The 14,589-nt window shown below is 45.7% G+C and overlaps 1 protein-coding gene across 2 annotated transcripts in view; it reads right to left on the reverse strand.

Annotated features, from left to right (window-relative positions):
* Positions 1-322: 322 nt before the first annotated feature.
* prkd3 (protein kinase D3) overlaps positions 323-14,589 on the reverse strand; it is a 53,286-nt gene continuing 39,019 nt past the window's right edge. The window contains exons 5-19 of one of the 2 annotated variants that reach the window (XM_080850142.1): positions 13,323-13,486; positions 11,721-11,910; positions 11,482-11,559; positions 11,043-11,226; positions 10,586-10,709; positions 10,173-10,250; positions 5,933-6,218; positions 4,158-4,210; positions 3,752-3,824; positions 2,944-3,050; positions 2,580-2,741; positions 1,600-1,698; positions 1,232-1,499; positions 748-833; positions 323-521 (exon numbers count right to left, since the gene is read on the reverse strand). In XM_080850142.1, the coding sequence (XP_080706268.1) occupies positions 348-521; positions 748-833; positions 1,232-1,499; positions 1,600-1,698; positions 2,580-2,741; positions 2,944-3,050; positions 3,752-3,824; positions 4,158-4,210; positions 5,933-6,218; positions 10,173-10,250; positions 10,586-10,709; positions 11,043-11,226; positions 11,482-11,559; positions 11,721-11,910; positions 13,323-13,486 (2,126 nt within the window). In that variant the 3' untranslated portion in view covers positions 323-347. Of the gene's footprint in view, positions 522-747; positions 834-1,231; positions 1,500-1,599; positions 1,699-2,579; positions 2,742-2,943; positions 3,051-3,751; positions 3,825-4,157; positions 4,211-5,932; positions 6,219-10,172; positions 10,251-10,585; positions 10,710-11,042; positions 11,227-11,481; positions 11,560-11,720; positions 11,914-13,322; positions 13,487-14,589 lie in introns of both variants that reach the window. The other variant, XM_080850141.1, reaches the window with a different exon arrangement.

The following is a 14,589-nucleotide window of genomic DNA, read 5'->3' on the forward strand; positions in this document are numbered from 1 at the left end:
ACCACATGTCTGTTGAGAACAGTGCTCTGCTTCCTGCCCTGCTCCAAGACCACATGTCTGTTGAGAACAGTGCTCTGCCTCCTGCCCTGCTCCAAGACCACATGTCTGTTGAGAACAGTGCTCTGCTTCCTGCCCTGCTCCAGTCCCATGGGCCGACAGTAGCCAACAGAAGGCTATGTTCTCCTGGAGTCCCCTCACGAGCAGAGAAATCTGCAGTCACCCCTCATACTTCCACACACACACACACACACACACACACACACACACACACACACACACACACACACACACACACACACACACACACACACACACACACACACACACACACACAGTCCTCCAGGCCACTAGGGGTCCTCATCCATGTCATCTAGGTTGGGAGCCATGATGAAGTGTTTGGGGTAAAGAAGGCTGTGCAGGTTGGAGTACTCCTCCCATCGTGCGTCATCGCTCTCGTGGGTTATATAGCGCTCACCTCTCCGCGTCTCAAACTCCCTCAGGTCTAACCAGGTCTGATAGTCCTGAGAGGGACCACAGCAAGAGAGAGGGAGAGAGAGAGAGAAAGAGAGAGAGAGAGAGAGAGAGAGAGAGAAAGAGAGGAGACGTTACAGTGACATTCTGTTTGAGGTTAACTCTCTATACTGTATATAACTAGATGAGACACGTGTGTGTGTGTGTGTGTGTGTGTGTGTGTGTGTGTGTGTGTGTGTGTGTGTGGGGGGGGGTAATGGGGAGGTGGTTGCATACCTGCAGCCATGGGTGACTGAGAGACTTGTCCACACTGTAGCGCTTCCTCATCTTCACCTGGAGAAGGTTGTTGATGAGATCTGTAGCTGTTGGATTAACACATGGAAGTTTAGAAGAGCTGTAGCTAAGGGATGTGAGAATATCAGCATGTTTGTTGACAAAGGTCATCAGAGGTAAGACCTATGTGTGAGGAGGTCAACCAGAGGATGACTCATAGATACTTGTCAAAAACAAAGGTCAGGAAGCCACATATGTGCACATCCACTGTAAACCCCAGACGAGTGGGTGGGGAGACTAATCTCATTCTGACCAAATCCCCTGCCATTCAAGGTGAGTAAAATCAGAACTGAAGCACCAGAGCTCTGTCATGACAACACTTCCATGACCCATCAGTTTAGCTGAGCCTGACTTTTAGAGGTTTTCTATTCACACACTGTCATCACTTCCTTCTTGAACTTCCAAACCCTCCTCCACACACACAAACCTTCAGGGGAGATCTCCTTCCAGGGCGTCGGGGGATACATAAACGCCGCGTTCTGGATCTGGTCGTTGATGTCCTCGTCCTCATTAAACGGGAAGGTTCCGCTCAGGCTCACGTAGACGATGACGCCCACGGACCACATGTCCAGCGAGCGGTTGTAGCCTTTACTCCTCAGAACTTCAGGGGCCAGATACGCTGGTGTTCCAACAACCGACCTCCGAAACGACTTCTCCCCGATGATGCGCGCGAACCCAAAGTCACAAAGCTTCACCTGTGAGAAGGCACACATTCAGATGTTTTACTTACTCAAAGGCCCTTTCAAAAGGAGCCTTCAAATCTTAAAACCCCTGACAGAGGGTGAGGACGCGTACCTGAGGGAACGGTTCTGCTGAGGCCAGAAGAACATTTTCAGGTTTCAGGTCACAGTGAACAATGTTCTTGAAATGAAGATGCCTCAGGGCCACCAGGATCTGTCGGAGTAAGCAGAGCAAGCCCACGCTGAGTTCTCAAATGTTTCATGCATATGCACACGCCGCATCCCAGACCCGACAGAATAATAAGCCGTTTACTGCTGATTTACCCCCATCCATAAACAGCCACAATCAGAAGCACGAGCCTTGCCTTTTAAGAAGAGCTCTCTGGGCAACACGGATAATCAATAACATCTCCTTGATAGTGATGGATCTGCCTGTGTCTACAGCCCACGGGCCACATCAGAGGTCTGTCTGTGGCCACTAATTGCAAGCTGCAGATACCGGCCTAATGGACAAGCTCCTGTTCTCTTCCCCCACCCCTCCAGGGCCTTCGGCTTCGGGGGCCCCTCAGCTCCAATCAGCCCACAAACCCTGCCTCTGGACTGGGGGCTCTAATTCAGTAGGAGGGGCCCAACCATGATAGGATCCAGACTACTGTCCCAGTAAATAAAAAGCCTGCTGCACAGACCGCGAGAATAAACACAAGCACATCTACCAGTGGCTAGCGTGAGGCCCACAGAAAGAGAGAGAGAGTGAGGAAGAGTACAGGGGGAGATGGAAGAAATAGAATATCAAATGATGGAAGAGATAAAGGAGATGCCCATACACATGATGTTCCAGTGCAGTCCTATCAACCCACTGAATACTATACAGAATACTATACATGAAAACAAATTCCACTTTGTTATATAAATATAAATATATTTCAATAAAGCTTTGATAATGTATTTATAATTTTTTCTATTTATGTAATTATTTATAGTGCTTTCATCATCTGCACATGGACAGAGCTGGTTGGTATACAGTATGTTCCGAAGTTCATTGTTTTGCCGAGAGAGAAAAAAATCCCTAGATAGAAAGCAAGGGAAAGAACAGACCTGTGTGACAAGGAATTTGGTGACGCGCTCAGGGAGTTTGCTCTTCTCGCTGGACAGAATCATTTCCAGCATGTCGCCGTGGAGCTTCTCCATGACAACGAAGACTCTCTCTGGTGTCTCAAACATGCACTCCAGGTTGACAATTCCAGGATGATGCAAGTTCTAACAGAAAGACACAAGTCATGGTTTAAAAGCACGCAACCATTTGACGAAACATTGTTCTTTACAGTCTACCCTTTATCAGATACCCAGAACCTTCAGTCAGACATAATTATCATCTTTGGATATATAACTGCTCCCATTTAGCATCTTGTATATTGTGAGGCCAAATGTGTGGAACAACAGGCTTCCTTTCTTTGCTCACCTGTAGAATGGCCACCTCATTCCTCAGCTGGCTCTCCTGTTTGGTGGGGAATCTCATCTTGTCAATCACTTTGATGGCCACGTCCCTCCCTGTTTTCCTGTGTTTCCCTGAGAGAGACACAATGCTTTCATTCACCGTTCTTGACTCGAACTTTTACTAACTCATCATTTCGAGATCTTACATACATGTTAAGGTTAAAACTACCAATTTTAAGAGTATTTGATGATGTTTATTGTTTGCACCAATGCACCACAGACATTTCCTGGTAGGTGTAAACCTACTTGGCAGTAAAAACCTTTCTGATTCTGATTCTAATGAAACAATTTGAATTCACATTGGCACCGTATCCATACACTGAATGCTGTGAAAAAAATATCTAGGGAGATTTATAAAAGATCTACAGCCCTTCACTTCCCTTCAAATGTATTTCTAGCTCCTCCTAAGTCCTGACCCATTGCAGTAAGTCTAGTGCAGTAGAGTGGTCAGTGGGGATGACCAGCCTGCTTGAGGATATGATGGAGCTCGCTGTAGTCTCTGTGCTTAGGGAAGTGACACTGACGTGGTGGAGTAGGTTGTGGTTAATGTGAGCAGGGAAACTAAGAAGTGAAAGTAAAAAGTCCAGTGTTTACTGGTGTGTGTTGATTGCAGAGAGCAACATATACAAAGTGGTCACTGCCTTCTCAGTATAACAGGTACTGTATATATACCCTGGCAAGTATCAGGTATTGGGGTTTTCATTTCACAAACTTGACCCTATGAGAAATTATTCTTATAACCAATTATCAAGAAAAGAGCAATCAGACCATACCTCCATAAACAACTCCAAACTGCCCTGATCCCAGCACTTCATCTGCAAAGATTTGGTAGACTGAGCTGATATCCTAGAGAGAAGCAAAGATATGGAATGGCTTCTTTTAAGAAAGACTTTAGACAATAAATGTATGCTCTTAAAAACAAGTATTTCATTGTTGTTTTTGTGTGGACAAATGGATGCGCTAAAGTCCTTAATTGTTTTTGAATGCTGCACACTAGCATCTTCGGCAACAGCAGTATTACATACAAGTTGTACCCAGTACTTAGACTGGATTAAATGCATTTGTCAACTTTAAAGAACACAGAAGTTGTACAGAAAAAGAAAAGAAAAAAAAACATGACAGCTAAGCCAGTGCTGGGAAGTTGTGCAACTCTGCCAGTAAAAAATGCCACAGACTCACCACATTCTCCTGGATTTCACTGTTCGACACGGAGATGCTGATGGACAGCTCCTCTGTTGGAAACATAAAGGCAATATAGGCCATTAGTCTACCTCAGATGGCACCTCGGAACTCTATGGCCCTGCTCAACTAACCCATGCCTTCAAGAGCACTGCACCTCAGGACTCTACCGCTCAACTAACCCATGCCTTCAAGAGCACTGCACCTCAGGACTCTACCGCTCAACTAACCCATGCCTTCAAGAGCACTGCACCTCAGGACTCTACCGCTCAACTAACCCATGCCTTCAAGAGCACTGCACCTCAGGACTCTACCGCTCAACTAACCCATGCCCTCAAGAGCACTGCACCTCAGGCCCTGCTCAACTAACCCCTGCCCTCAAGAGCACTGCACCTCAGGACTCTACTGCTCAACTAACCCATGCCCTCAAGAGCACTGCACCTCAGGACTCTACTGCTCAACTAACCCATGCCATCAAGAGCACTGCACCTCAGGCCCTGCTCAACTAACCCCTGCCCTCAAGAGCACTGCACCTCAGGACTCTACTGCTCAACTAACCCATGCCCTCAAGAGCACTGCACCTCAGGACTCTACTGCTCAACTAACCCCTGCCCTCAAGAGCACTGCACCTCAGGCCCTGCTCAACTAACCCCTGCCATCAAGAGCACTGCACCTCAGGACTCTACTGCTCAACTAACCCATGCCCTCAAGAGCACTGCACCTCAGGCCCTGCTCAACTAACCCATGCCATCAAGAGCACTGCACCTCAGGACTCTATGGCCCTGCTCAACTAACCCATGCCATCAAGAGCACTGCACCTCAGGACTCTATGGCCCTGCTCAACTAACCTCAAGAGCACTGCACGTGGCTCTGCATGGGGAGAAGGCTATTCAACATCCCTATATTCAACATCCCTATTCCCTGAGTCTTCTGTCATGAGTCTTCTATGAGTTTTATGTCATGCATTCTTAATTAAGCTTGTTAACATGATGACTAAAAGCATAGACACTGGGTGCATGGATTCACCTGGGGTGATACATTTCCAAACCATAATGTCATACTCTAGTTCACCCCAAATGTGAAGAATTGTATTATCCTCAGAACGATATTGAAATACTGTGATCCATAATGTAATCATATTGAGAAGACATACATGCATGTTTTACTATGAAGCATATTTCCACACCCACAAGCAGGTTGTATAGTTCTGTCATTACAGGAGACTAAGTTCACAAAAGAGTCTCACTAAGCATCAACCTCTAAAATTGATGAAAAGTAATAGGGTAGAATTGTCTACACGCCACATAGGCTTTAAGGATGATGAGACGAATAGGGTGGAATATTTAATCAGACTGGCAAAAGGATATCTTGAGTCCTGCTTAATTGAGAAAACCTAAGTCATGGGATAAACTGTGCATCTGCACCGACTGGAACATACAACAAGAAGTTAAAGTCTTTCCTTTGTCAATGTTGACATTCATGAAACTGAACAATTGGTTTATTATGAGTTGTTAATTGGCTTGTGTCAACCATCTTTTTCAATGTATTCAATCTTCTTGCATGGGAAGGACAGACAGGCACACCATAAAAATAGATGCAGTGTTATCATCCATGATGTTCACAACACAGCAATATAACGTTGTAAATATGTCACAGATTGGAAGACTGTGTGACCTATTCAACTTTTGACTGATGGCTAGTCATGTCTACGCTATTTTTCCAGCAGCAATATCATAAGATTTGACATTTGAATGTCTCCATTGACTGGTACTCACTGTGGTCTTTGCCCTGTCCAGCAGCAGTGCACACACTAGGCTGTGGTGTGACGGGCATCAGAGCCTGCCTGATGGCCTTCTCCCAGCCCTGGGCTACTTCCAGGCCCACGCCGGATGCAGCGAGCACAGGGTTATGGACGTAAAGGTGAGGGCCCACTGTGTTCTCCCCCACGTAGTAGACCATGGTGGCCGTGATGATCTCAAAGCAGTGGGGGCTCTCACCCAGAGCCAGGCTGCTGAAGTCCTTCACAGACTCCACCTGAAGGATCTCGGACAGTGGAATCTCCTGTGGGCCGGCAGCAGAGAAGGATCAGTCAGTCCGATAACAGCTCATAGTTGAGGAGCAGTCAATTGCTAATTAATAAAAAAAAATTTTTTTAAATCGCCTGGTTCGGTGCCAAGTGCCGACTCTTAGTAATTCCTTACTAGGTATTCAGAGAGTTCCTTTAGGATCCCCATCCATTGTTAGTAAGTCCACAGAAGTGTGAATAATGTCATTTAACTGTACATTTCTTCTGGTGTCAATACAGGTCTCTTCTACTACAAGCTCCAACCTACACACTGTAGGCTACCTCAGCTTGATCACACAGAGAGGTAAACCCCTGCTCAACTGTCACAGTTCCCTCCAAACTTCAAAATGAGGCAGGCCAGCCATCTGGGCAGCCCTTTTAAAAGTCCGCCCTCTGCCTCAACCTCACTCTCAGTCTCAAAGGAAAAAAACTGAACTGAAGGAGTTGGCTTCCACCAATAGGGGCCTGTGTACTGCCTGTGGTCTGCCCAGAGTATCGAATGAAGTGCTTGTGGTGAGCAGGCCACACCACGTGACTCAACCCACTGAAGAGCCTCATGATTACAAGGCAGCACACCAAAGCCTTTATGTATGTGTGTGTGTGTGTGTGTGTGCATGTGTGTGTGTGTGCATGCGTGTGTGTGTGTGAGCGTGCACAAGTCAGCCTGGCACTAGCCACTGAGACACAGTGACTACTGTAATGGGGGTGGCCACTGGACAATGAGGGGGTGGAGGCCCGGGAGTCGTTAGCTGGAGACAGACTTGAAGCCCCTCATACCCCATCAGAGGCAAACACAAACCACAAGTGCAGGGGTCTTATTTTCAAAAGGGAGGGCCATATGACCTCCAAATGAAGGAGACAGAACCCATGCGTTGCCATGCTGCTTGTCACACGACGGTAAGGAGTTCCATGGTTGCATGCATGCGGTGGTCATGGAACACATGCCATGAAAGGAGACCATCCAAGAGATGGTTCAGTAAAGTTAAACTCTTCAGTAGTGGCAGAAGCCTAAAACTAATTTGGTAGGATTATCAAGTCATTTGAAAGCTATCTGGCTTCAGTAAGGATATCTCAAGAGGGTCATAATAAATTCAGAATGGCATTTTTCTTTTCCCAATAGAAGGCAAAGAGTCAAATGTAGAAATTGTGAAAAGACAAAAAGGGATATAATGCAAGCATTGAGTAAGAAAAATCAAAAGCAAAATGTAAAAAAAAAAAATCTAATCAAAAGCACCGAATGTGGAACACCAAGAAACCTTATTTCAGGTGAATCTGACATCTTACTTAGAGTAAGTCGTTTGTGGAAATAGAGCCACAAACAACTCAAATGGGTAATTTTGGCCTGTGCTACAGCTAGCCACATGAAAATAACAAAGCTTACATTTTTAAAACACACAGCTGTCAGAAGCTGCCTGCCACCATAGTGTATGAAATAAGTGTAAATTAATTCAATATTATATTTTAGAAAGACTACATAGCTAAGTTGTTATGACAAGTTAGCTGATTCGCTATCGTGTTGGAAACCTACAGTCTTCACATAATCAACCAGTCACTGCCTCAAACATGGGGGCACTGTAGAGGTTTCAGTGGTGTTGCTTTAATTACATAATTATAACAGGATTATTGTTATATAACATTATTTGTTATATGAACTTAAAATCATTTAACGCCAACCCACTTCAAATTTAACCTCTCCAAGGAGCTTCATTGCTGATAAAAGAAAATTCTTCAATGTCCAATTATCCATTAAGAACAACCTGCACAGTCAAGTCAAGACCGCCTAGAAGTACATCATAATAAAAGTGTACAGGGGCATTCAATTCAATGTTGCATCATAGTGAAGTAAATTACCATGAATAGAAAAGAATGGATTTGTAATTACCCTTATAGGTTACTATTTAAACCTTGTAAATTAAGTGAACCTTACACAATTGAAATGATTCATATGAAGGGGACGGCTTTAATCAGCAAGTGGAGTGGAACAGCGATTGAAAGGTTAAATTCTGTGGAGGTGTGGGGACTAATGTAAATAAACAGGAGATCAATAGTGAGAAGGGTAGGAAAGATCGACCAGTAGATCCTGAAGCACGTTCTCCATCAGCAAACAAGACACTGCTCTGACCATTAACCTCACATTATACAGACAACTTATACTTCACTGAGACAAAGACTTACAATTGACAACAAACTGAATTTTTAGTGAACGATACAATTCATCTGCAGAGTTTAGTTAAGCAGTCACTTCTGACTGTTCAGATGTTTTCTAACCAAAGAGGGAGGGACAGCAGCACCACATAACAAGCACTTTATAGTGAAGGGAGGGCTGAACAGGGACAACACCCAGCCGGGAGAGAGACAGGCCTGTTCAAGCACGTCTACTGCCATTATTCCAAATCATTGAAGACCACCAGACCATTAGGGAAGCTGAACAGAAACAGTCAACACACAAAAAAATCCTCAATTTCAACATACATACACTGTCTGGAGCAAGTAGGAAGGCAGCTCAGTTGGCAAAAGTACCAGAGCTTCTCAAGCTAAATCAAGTTCCAAGCTGCACATAAAACGCCATATAAAATACCCCGAAACACACCCAGCCATGGCACCCAGATCTGTATAAAAGTAAGGGGTTTCCTGCGCAGGGTTTTACGGCTGGGAAAATGGAGGGTGTGTCATACTATTCCCGTAGTGAGAGTGGGGTTTTTGAATTGTAAAGGAACCACTTCTTCAAAGAGCAATGTTCTCTCTTTACCATTCTATCTGCATCCGTCCGATAACATGTTTTGGTGCTCGTGGCGCCGGCTGCGTTGTATGCCATAAAGATTCAAAGTAAACACTTTTTTATGTCCACAGCTAACACTCACAGCTAACACTCACAGTAGCTAAGACTATACAGAGCACTCAGAGGAGCTACTGTACCTGCGTGTCATTTCTGTAACCAGAATCTGAGGAGGCTGGAGAGCTGAAACCCACACACACGGGCAATCACAGAACACACAAAACACACCCACGGATATACCCCCCCCCCCCCCCCCCCCCCCACACACACACACAGGCAATCACAGAACACACAAAACACACCCACGGACATACACCCACCCCCCCACACACACACACGTACACATACAGAGAGAGAGAGAGAGAGAGAGAGAGAGAGAGAGAGAGAGAGAGAGAGAGAGAGAGAGAGAGAGAGAGAGAGATACACTGTATCATTGTAAGACCACATTTGGAAGCTGTTACCCATGTGAAGACCAAGGGGGAGGTCCACACTGCGCTCCAGATGCAGCTCTCTCATTTCTCCCAAAGCAGATCCCCATCGGATAACCAAAGCTTTCTTCCCGACATGATAATGTCTGCTTTTCTCTGCCTTGAATATTCCAGGCTTTCACATGTCACTCATCCCTATGCTGTCTTTTCACCAAATACACCCAGCTTAATAGAATACCATGTAGCCAAATCATGAATCCTCTACTGTGTACACAGTGCACAGGCCTGGCCTTTAGTGTGACCACATGGCAAACGTAAGGGAAGATTCACTGATGAAAATAGTCTACTGAATCTAAAAAAAATGTGTGGTCATGTGTTTGTATATGTAAATACTTTCAATATCATTTGACTAGCTAACTGCGTGTAGGCCACAGTGGACTTTCCACACAGAACGCACATTTACATGTGAATTCACAGGTTGACATCTTCATCTCTGACATAATGTCATGAAGAAAATCACAAGTGATCACTATCGCACCCAACCTTTCTGACAGGGCTGAGATCAAACTGCAAGCTTTATGAACGCAAAAGTGGAGGCGGGGATTTCACAGTCCTAGTCACCAACCTCAAACACACACACACACACACACACACACACACACACACACATACACAGGGACACGAGCCAAATACAAGCCAAACATTCAGTTCACCCACATTAGTGTAAGTGATCTACTCAGTCTTACCTTATAGAACTTAGCCCCGGAGTCATTCTGAAATAAGGTCAGACTCTTGCTGTCCAGCCTCCAGTAGTGCCTCTTCCTCTGCACAATGCGACAGAATGAGACAGAATGAGTGTGTTTGTCCAAGAGGAACTGAGGCTAGACAAACTGTAGGCACCAACACAATCTCAATCTGCAACAACACATTATTTCAAATCACATTAACACAATAACAGTATCTCAATCTGGGACAGACTATTTCAAATCACATTAACACATTTACACTTTTTTTCACAGTGACTTTCAAGATGTTTCCATTTTCTACATTTATATGTGTATATATATATATATATTAGTTGTCTGAGTTCACCCTTCAAAGAAGAACTAAAACAGCCAGCCCTGAACCCCCCCATGTGTGTCAGGTGCGGTGTTCTCACCAGGTTATCTCTGCTGGTGTAGTGCACCATCCAGCCCTCTCGCACCATGGTGGAGCTCCTCCTCTTGGTGTGCTTGATGGACTGCACCACGCGCATCAGAGGGATGTTGGTGCTGGTGGACGTGCTGAGAGGTCACAGGAAAGAGCCCTCTGTAGCGGAGCTGTTGCTCTGCCTTCATAGTCTCTCCTCTACATGCTACTCTGCTGGGGCTGTATATGTTACTAGCTACTAGATACTACGCTGAAAAGGGAAGTGGGTACACTGAAAGTTGTAGTGTAAGCACTTTTGGCGGTTTTTGTGAGTTTTCAAGTTGTGATAAAACAGCAATGCATATTCCCTGCCTAAAAATGCCAAACTGCAAGAGTATTTTGTGCACATTTATATGTGTATGTGTATATGTGTGTCCCATCTATGGATGGGACCTCATAAGCTCCCTTTAATGCCATAGAGCAGGTACCTGATGGTCTTCACAGGCTCCTCAGCCTTCCTGCGGTCCAGGTCTGGAGAGTCCATGAAGAAGATCTTGTCCTCTGGCGTGGACGGCTCCTCAGAATCATCCAGCCCTCGGCTGCTGTCACTGTTCACATCACTGCTGTCCACCTCCATGGTGGTGTCTGAGTCTGGACCGGGACTGGCTGGTTCTGATAATAGAGAACAATCCGTGTAAGTTTTTATGTGTGTGTGTGTGTGCGTGTATGTGTTTGTTTGTGTGTGTGTGTGTGTGTGTGTGTGCGCGTGTGCCTGTGCCTTGTGCGTGTGCCTGTGCATGTCCGTTTCTGTTTGTGTATGTGTGTCTATTTGTGCAAATAACAATAAATGAACCCATATTCATGTGACTGACTTATAAAGAATGAGGACAAGTGAAGTGTAACACTTCTAATGTTAGTCTGCAGTACCTCCATTGAAGATGACTTCACCCAGGCAATCTTTTGGCACCTTTGACGCACATCGTTTGTGGCAATTGAATTTACAGTCTGTATGGGAGAAGTTTGTGAGATGTTAGAATGAAGTAGTTCAGAGGGGTTATCAGAGCTGTGTCATTTGTCAGGCCTCAAACTACTGAAAACATAACGAAAGAGAACTAATAAGAAAACTCATCAAGAGAAAAGAAAGAAGAGAACAGTATAGTGTTCACCTTTACATTGCATTCCCTGGCGGAAGATCCCTTTGAGCAGGCGTTTGCAGAACTGGCAGATGGTGGGGCGTGTGTACGTGTGGATGACGAAGGTGTGTGGCACCTTGACCCGCCCCAGAACCATCTTCTCCATCCAGATTGGCCGTCCGCTCCAGGAGGGGATGCGCTTCCCAGCTTCCTGATGGGGGCGCTGCTGAGAGAACACAGTCCACAGAAAGAGCCCTTCAGCCAGATCACACTGACACTCCTTCATCTACTGCACGTCTCCATCCACAGAGAAGTAGAGTCAGAGAGTTAGTGAGTAAGTTAGACTAGGCGTGGCACATTTGGATGAATGCACGGAACCAGGAGTTTCTGTTCCAACTCGATGCAGGGAAAGACAAATGAGGCCCATTACATTGACAGTGGCCAGACATGTTCTGTGGTAAGAAGCTGTGTAGCAAGCAGGATCACTTATAGGCAGCCAGTCATTATAACTAAGTAAACTCCTTCAGGGTCAAATTATGATGTTCTAATGTTCTCCTAATCTGCCTTGCCATTCTGATCCCTTGTGCTGTGCATTATCTCTGACTTATCGGTGCCTACGAGCTACTGCTGCCTGCAATTTGTCTCCCTTTCATGGTCAAAGGAAGCGTAGAGAGCTACAGATAGCATCTCAAAACTCATGTAGAGTAGTTTTTTTCAAGACGAAATTCAATGTTCTTTCCCAGTGAAACTATTTCAGACATGTTAGCAGAGTTTCAGGTGTCACATCTAAGTCACTCAAGCTGTGCTTTTCTGATGACTGTTTAGCGTGTAACTCATAACCATAAACCATAAAACATAATTTGTCTCCTTTAAAAAAAAAAAGAAAGAGCTGGCCACACACACACGGGAGGGAATCAACAGAGACCTGATTCGATTGACTTAATTCCATTTCCAATGACCTTTCATTATAGGCCAACACAAAAGAACATGTACTGTCTCTGGCTTATGCAAAAATGGTTATGCAAGCTCCGAAAAGGGAAGACGACACATTCTGCCCAATGTTAAGCTCCTTTGTCAAAACCAAGCTCAAAAATATCTACCTGGCAAAAGCTTCCAATTAATATATTTGGATGCAAAGCAAGGTCTTAAAAGCATCAAATTGAGATGAGTGTGTGCTGAGGCAGACTGCAGCCCATGGACTCTTCAATTAAGAATAGTATAATGGGGTCCGCAGAAAGCCAAAGCCTTTCTCCAAAACCCTATTTTTAGAATGAGATGTCAGTTCCGTTATAAGGATTGGTGCATGTCTTACCCTGTACATATGCACATACTTGGCTGCCTTTCACTCAGTTCTGTTCTCTTTGGCACTGCTCTGACTTTGCCTTTGTGTGCTCGAGTGTGGGGCTTGATACCATCAGCAATTTGAATCTGCCACAACATGCCACGTTGTACTTATATGCACTTTCAATGTCTTTGCCAAACGTCTTTGAGTACTGAGGCCTCCTCTACCCTATGTACTGATCACATAATGGCATCCTTTAAGCATTCAAACATTTATACGTATTCACTAGTTGTGCATCTTTGTGCACTATAAGAACTAGCCTAATCTGGGGCCACCTGTATGTAGAGCCTTACCTCCTCCTGGAGCACCTCAGCATGCTCTGCTGGGAGGGGCCGTGGGATGGACAGGGAGAGGGACGCGCCTGGCAGGGACACGTTGGACAGTCGTCTCTTCCTCACCCCACTGCAGTTGTTGGGGATTTTAAAAGCACATCGCTTATGGTAGTTCAAACCACAACCTGAGGACAAACAGAGAACTCTTGTTACATGGTGGGAAAGCATGCTTCAACACTGCCCTCACCATTGTGCAATTGAGTTCAATACATCTGCCTTCACAGGCTGTGGCGTTAGTACCCTTCATGACCACTAGAGGGCTCTGCTGAAATACAACGTTTGGCCAAACATATGGAAAATGCAAACGAGATACCTTGTACGCTGCCAAAAAAAGGAAAAAATACGACTTAGCCAGGAAGAAAAGAGATCCAAGCCTGAGCGCTCTACTCTTTCAACCCTTCTCACCACCCCGATAGAAATACAGGCTGCCATCTTTAGGATACAGCCATAAATGGATTTACAAGCTAGTCCTTCGATACGAGCAACAGTCAATAATCTACTCTTCAGACTCCCCATAAGACCTGGAGACTTGAATGAGGGTCATGCACATCCCTCTTGCACGAGAGCATGTCATCTCCCTGTGTGTGGCCTCTGAGAGTGGACGCCCACGGTAGCTAAGCACCCTCCCTTTGAAGGGCTGGCCCAGCCACTGGCATAAGCGCCCTTGGCTCCATTCAAATTCCACAGATTTTGGGCTTCAAAGCTGGCTCTTCCGTGCAGAAGGAAGTCCAGAAGGACATAGAGACAGACATCCTGCTGCACGCTGAAGCCGACCGCTCCACCTGCCTCAGGGCTGGGCCACAGAGACGGCCAGGGCCACAGAGACGGCCAGGGCCACAGACACATACAGGGCCACAGACACATACAGGGCCACAGACACATACAGGGCCACAGAGACATACAGGGCCACAGACACATACAGGGCCACAGAGACGGCCAGGGCCACAGACACATACAGGGCCACAGACACATACAGGGCCACAGACACATACAGGGCCACAGAGACGGCCAGGGCCACAGAGACGGCCTGTGTAGTTCCGTGCCAGGGTCTGGGGAACACTTGTCACCTTCGCCTTGCCTCCTTGATGTGCACATGATGTAAACAAGCCCTGCTGTTATGTTGTGCCGCTGAGCATACAGTATACATTTCCATCTGTCCGAGCATACCTCCAAGCATGTGCTAGGGGAAGTCTGTCCTGATTGTGTGTCCTAGTGCTAGGGGAGGTCT

Source organism: Sprattus sprattus, assembly GCF_963457725.1.
Source record: "Sprattus sprattus genome assembly, chromosome: 13".
NCBI classification, from domain to species: Eukaryota; Metazoa; Chordata; class Actinopteri; order Clupeiformes; family Clupeidae; genus Sprattus; species Sprattus sprattus.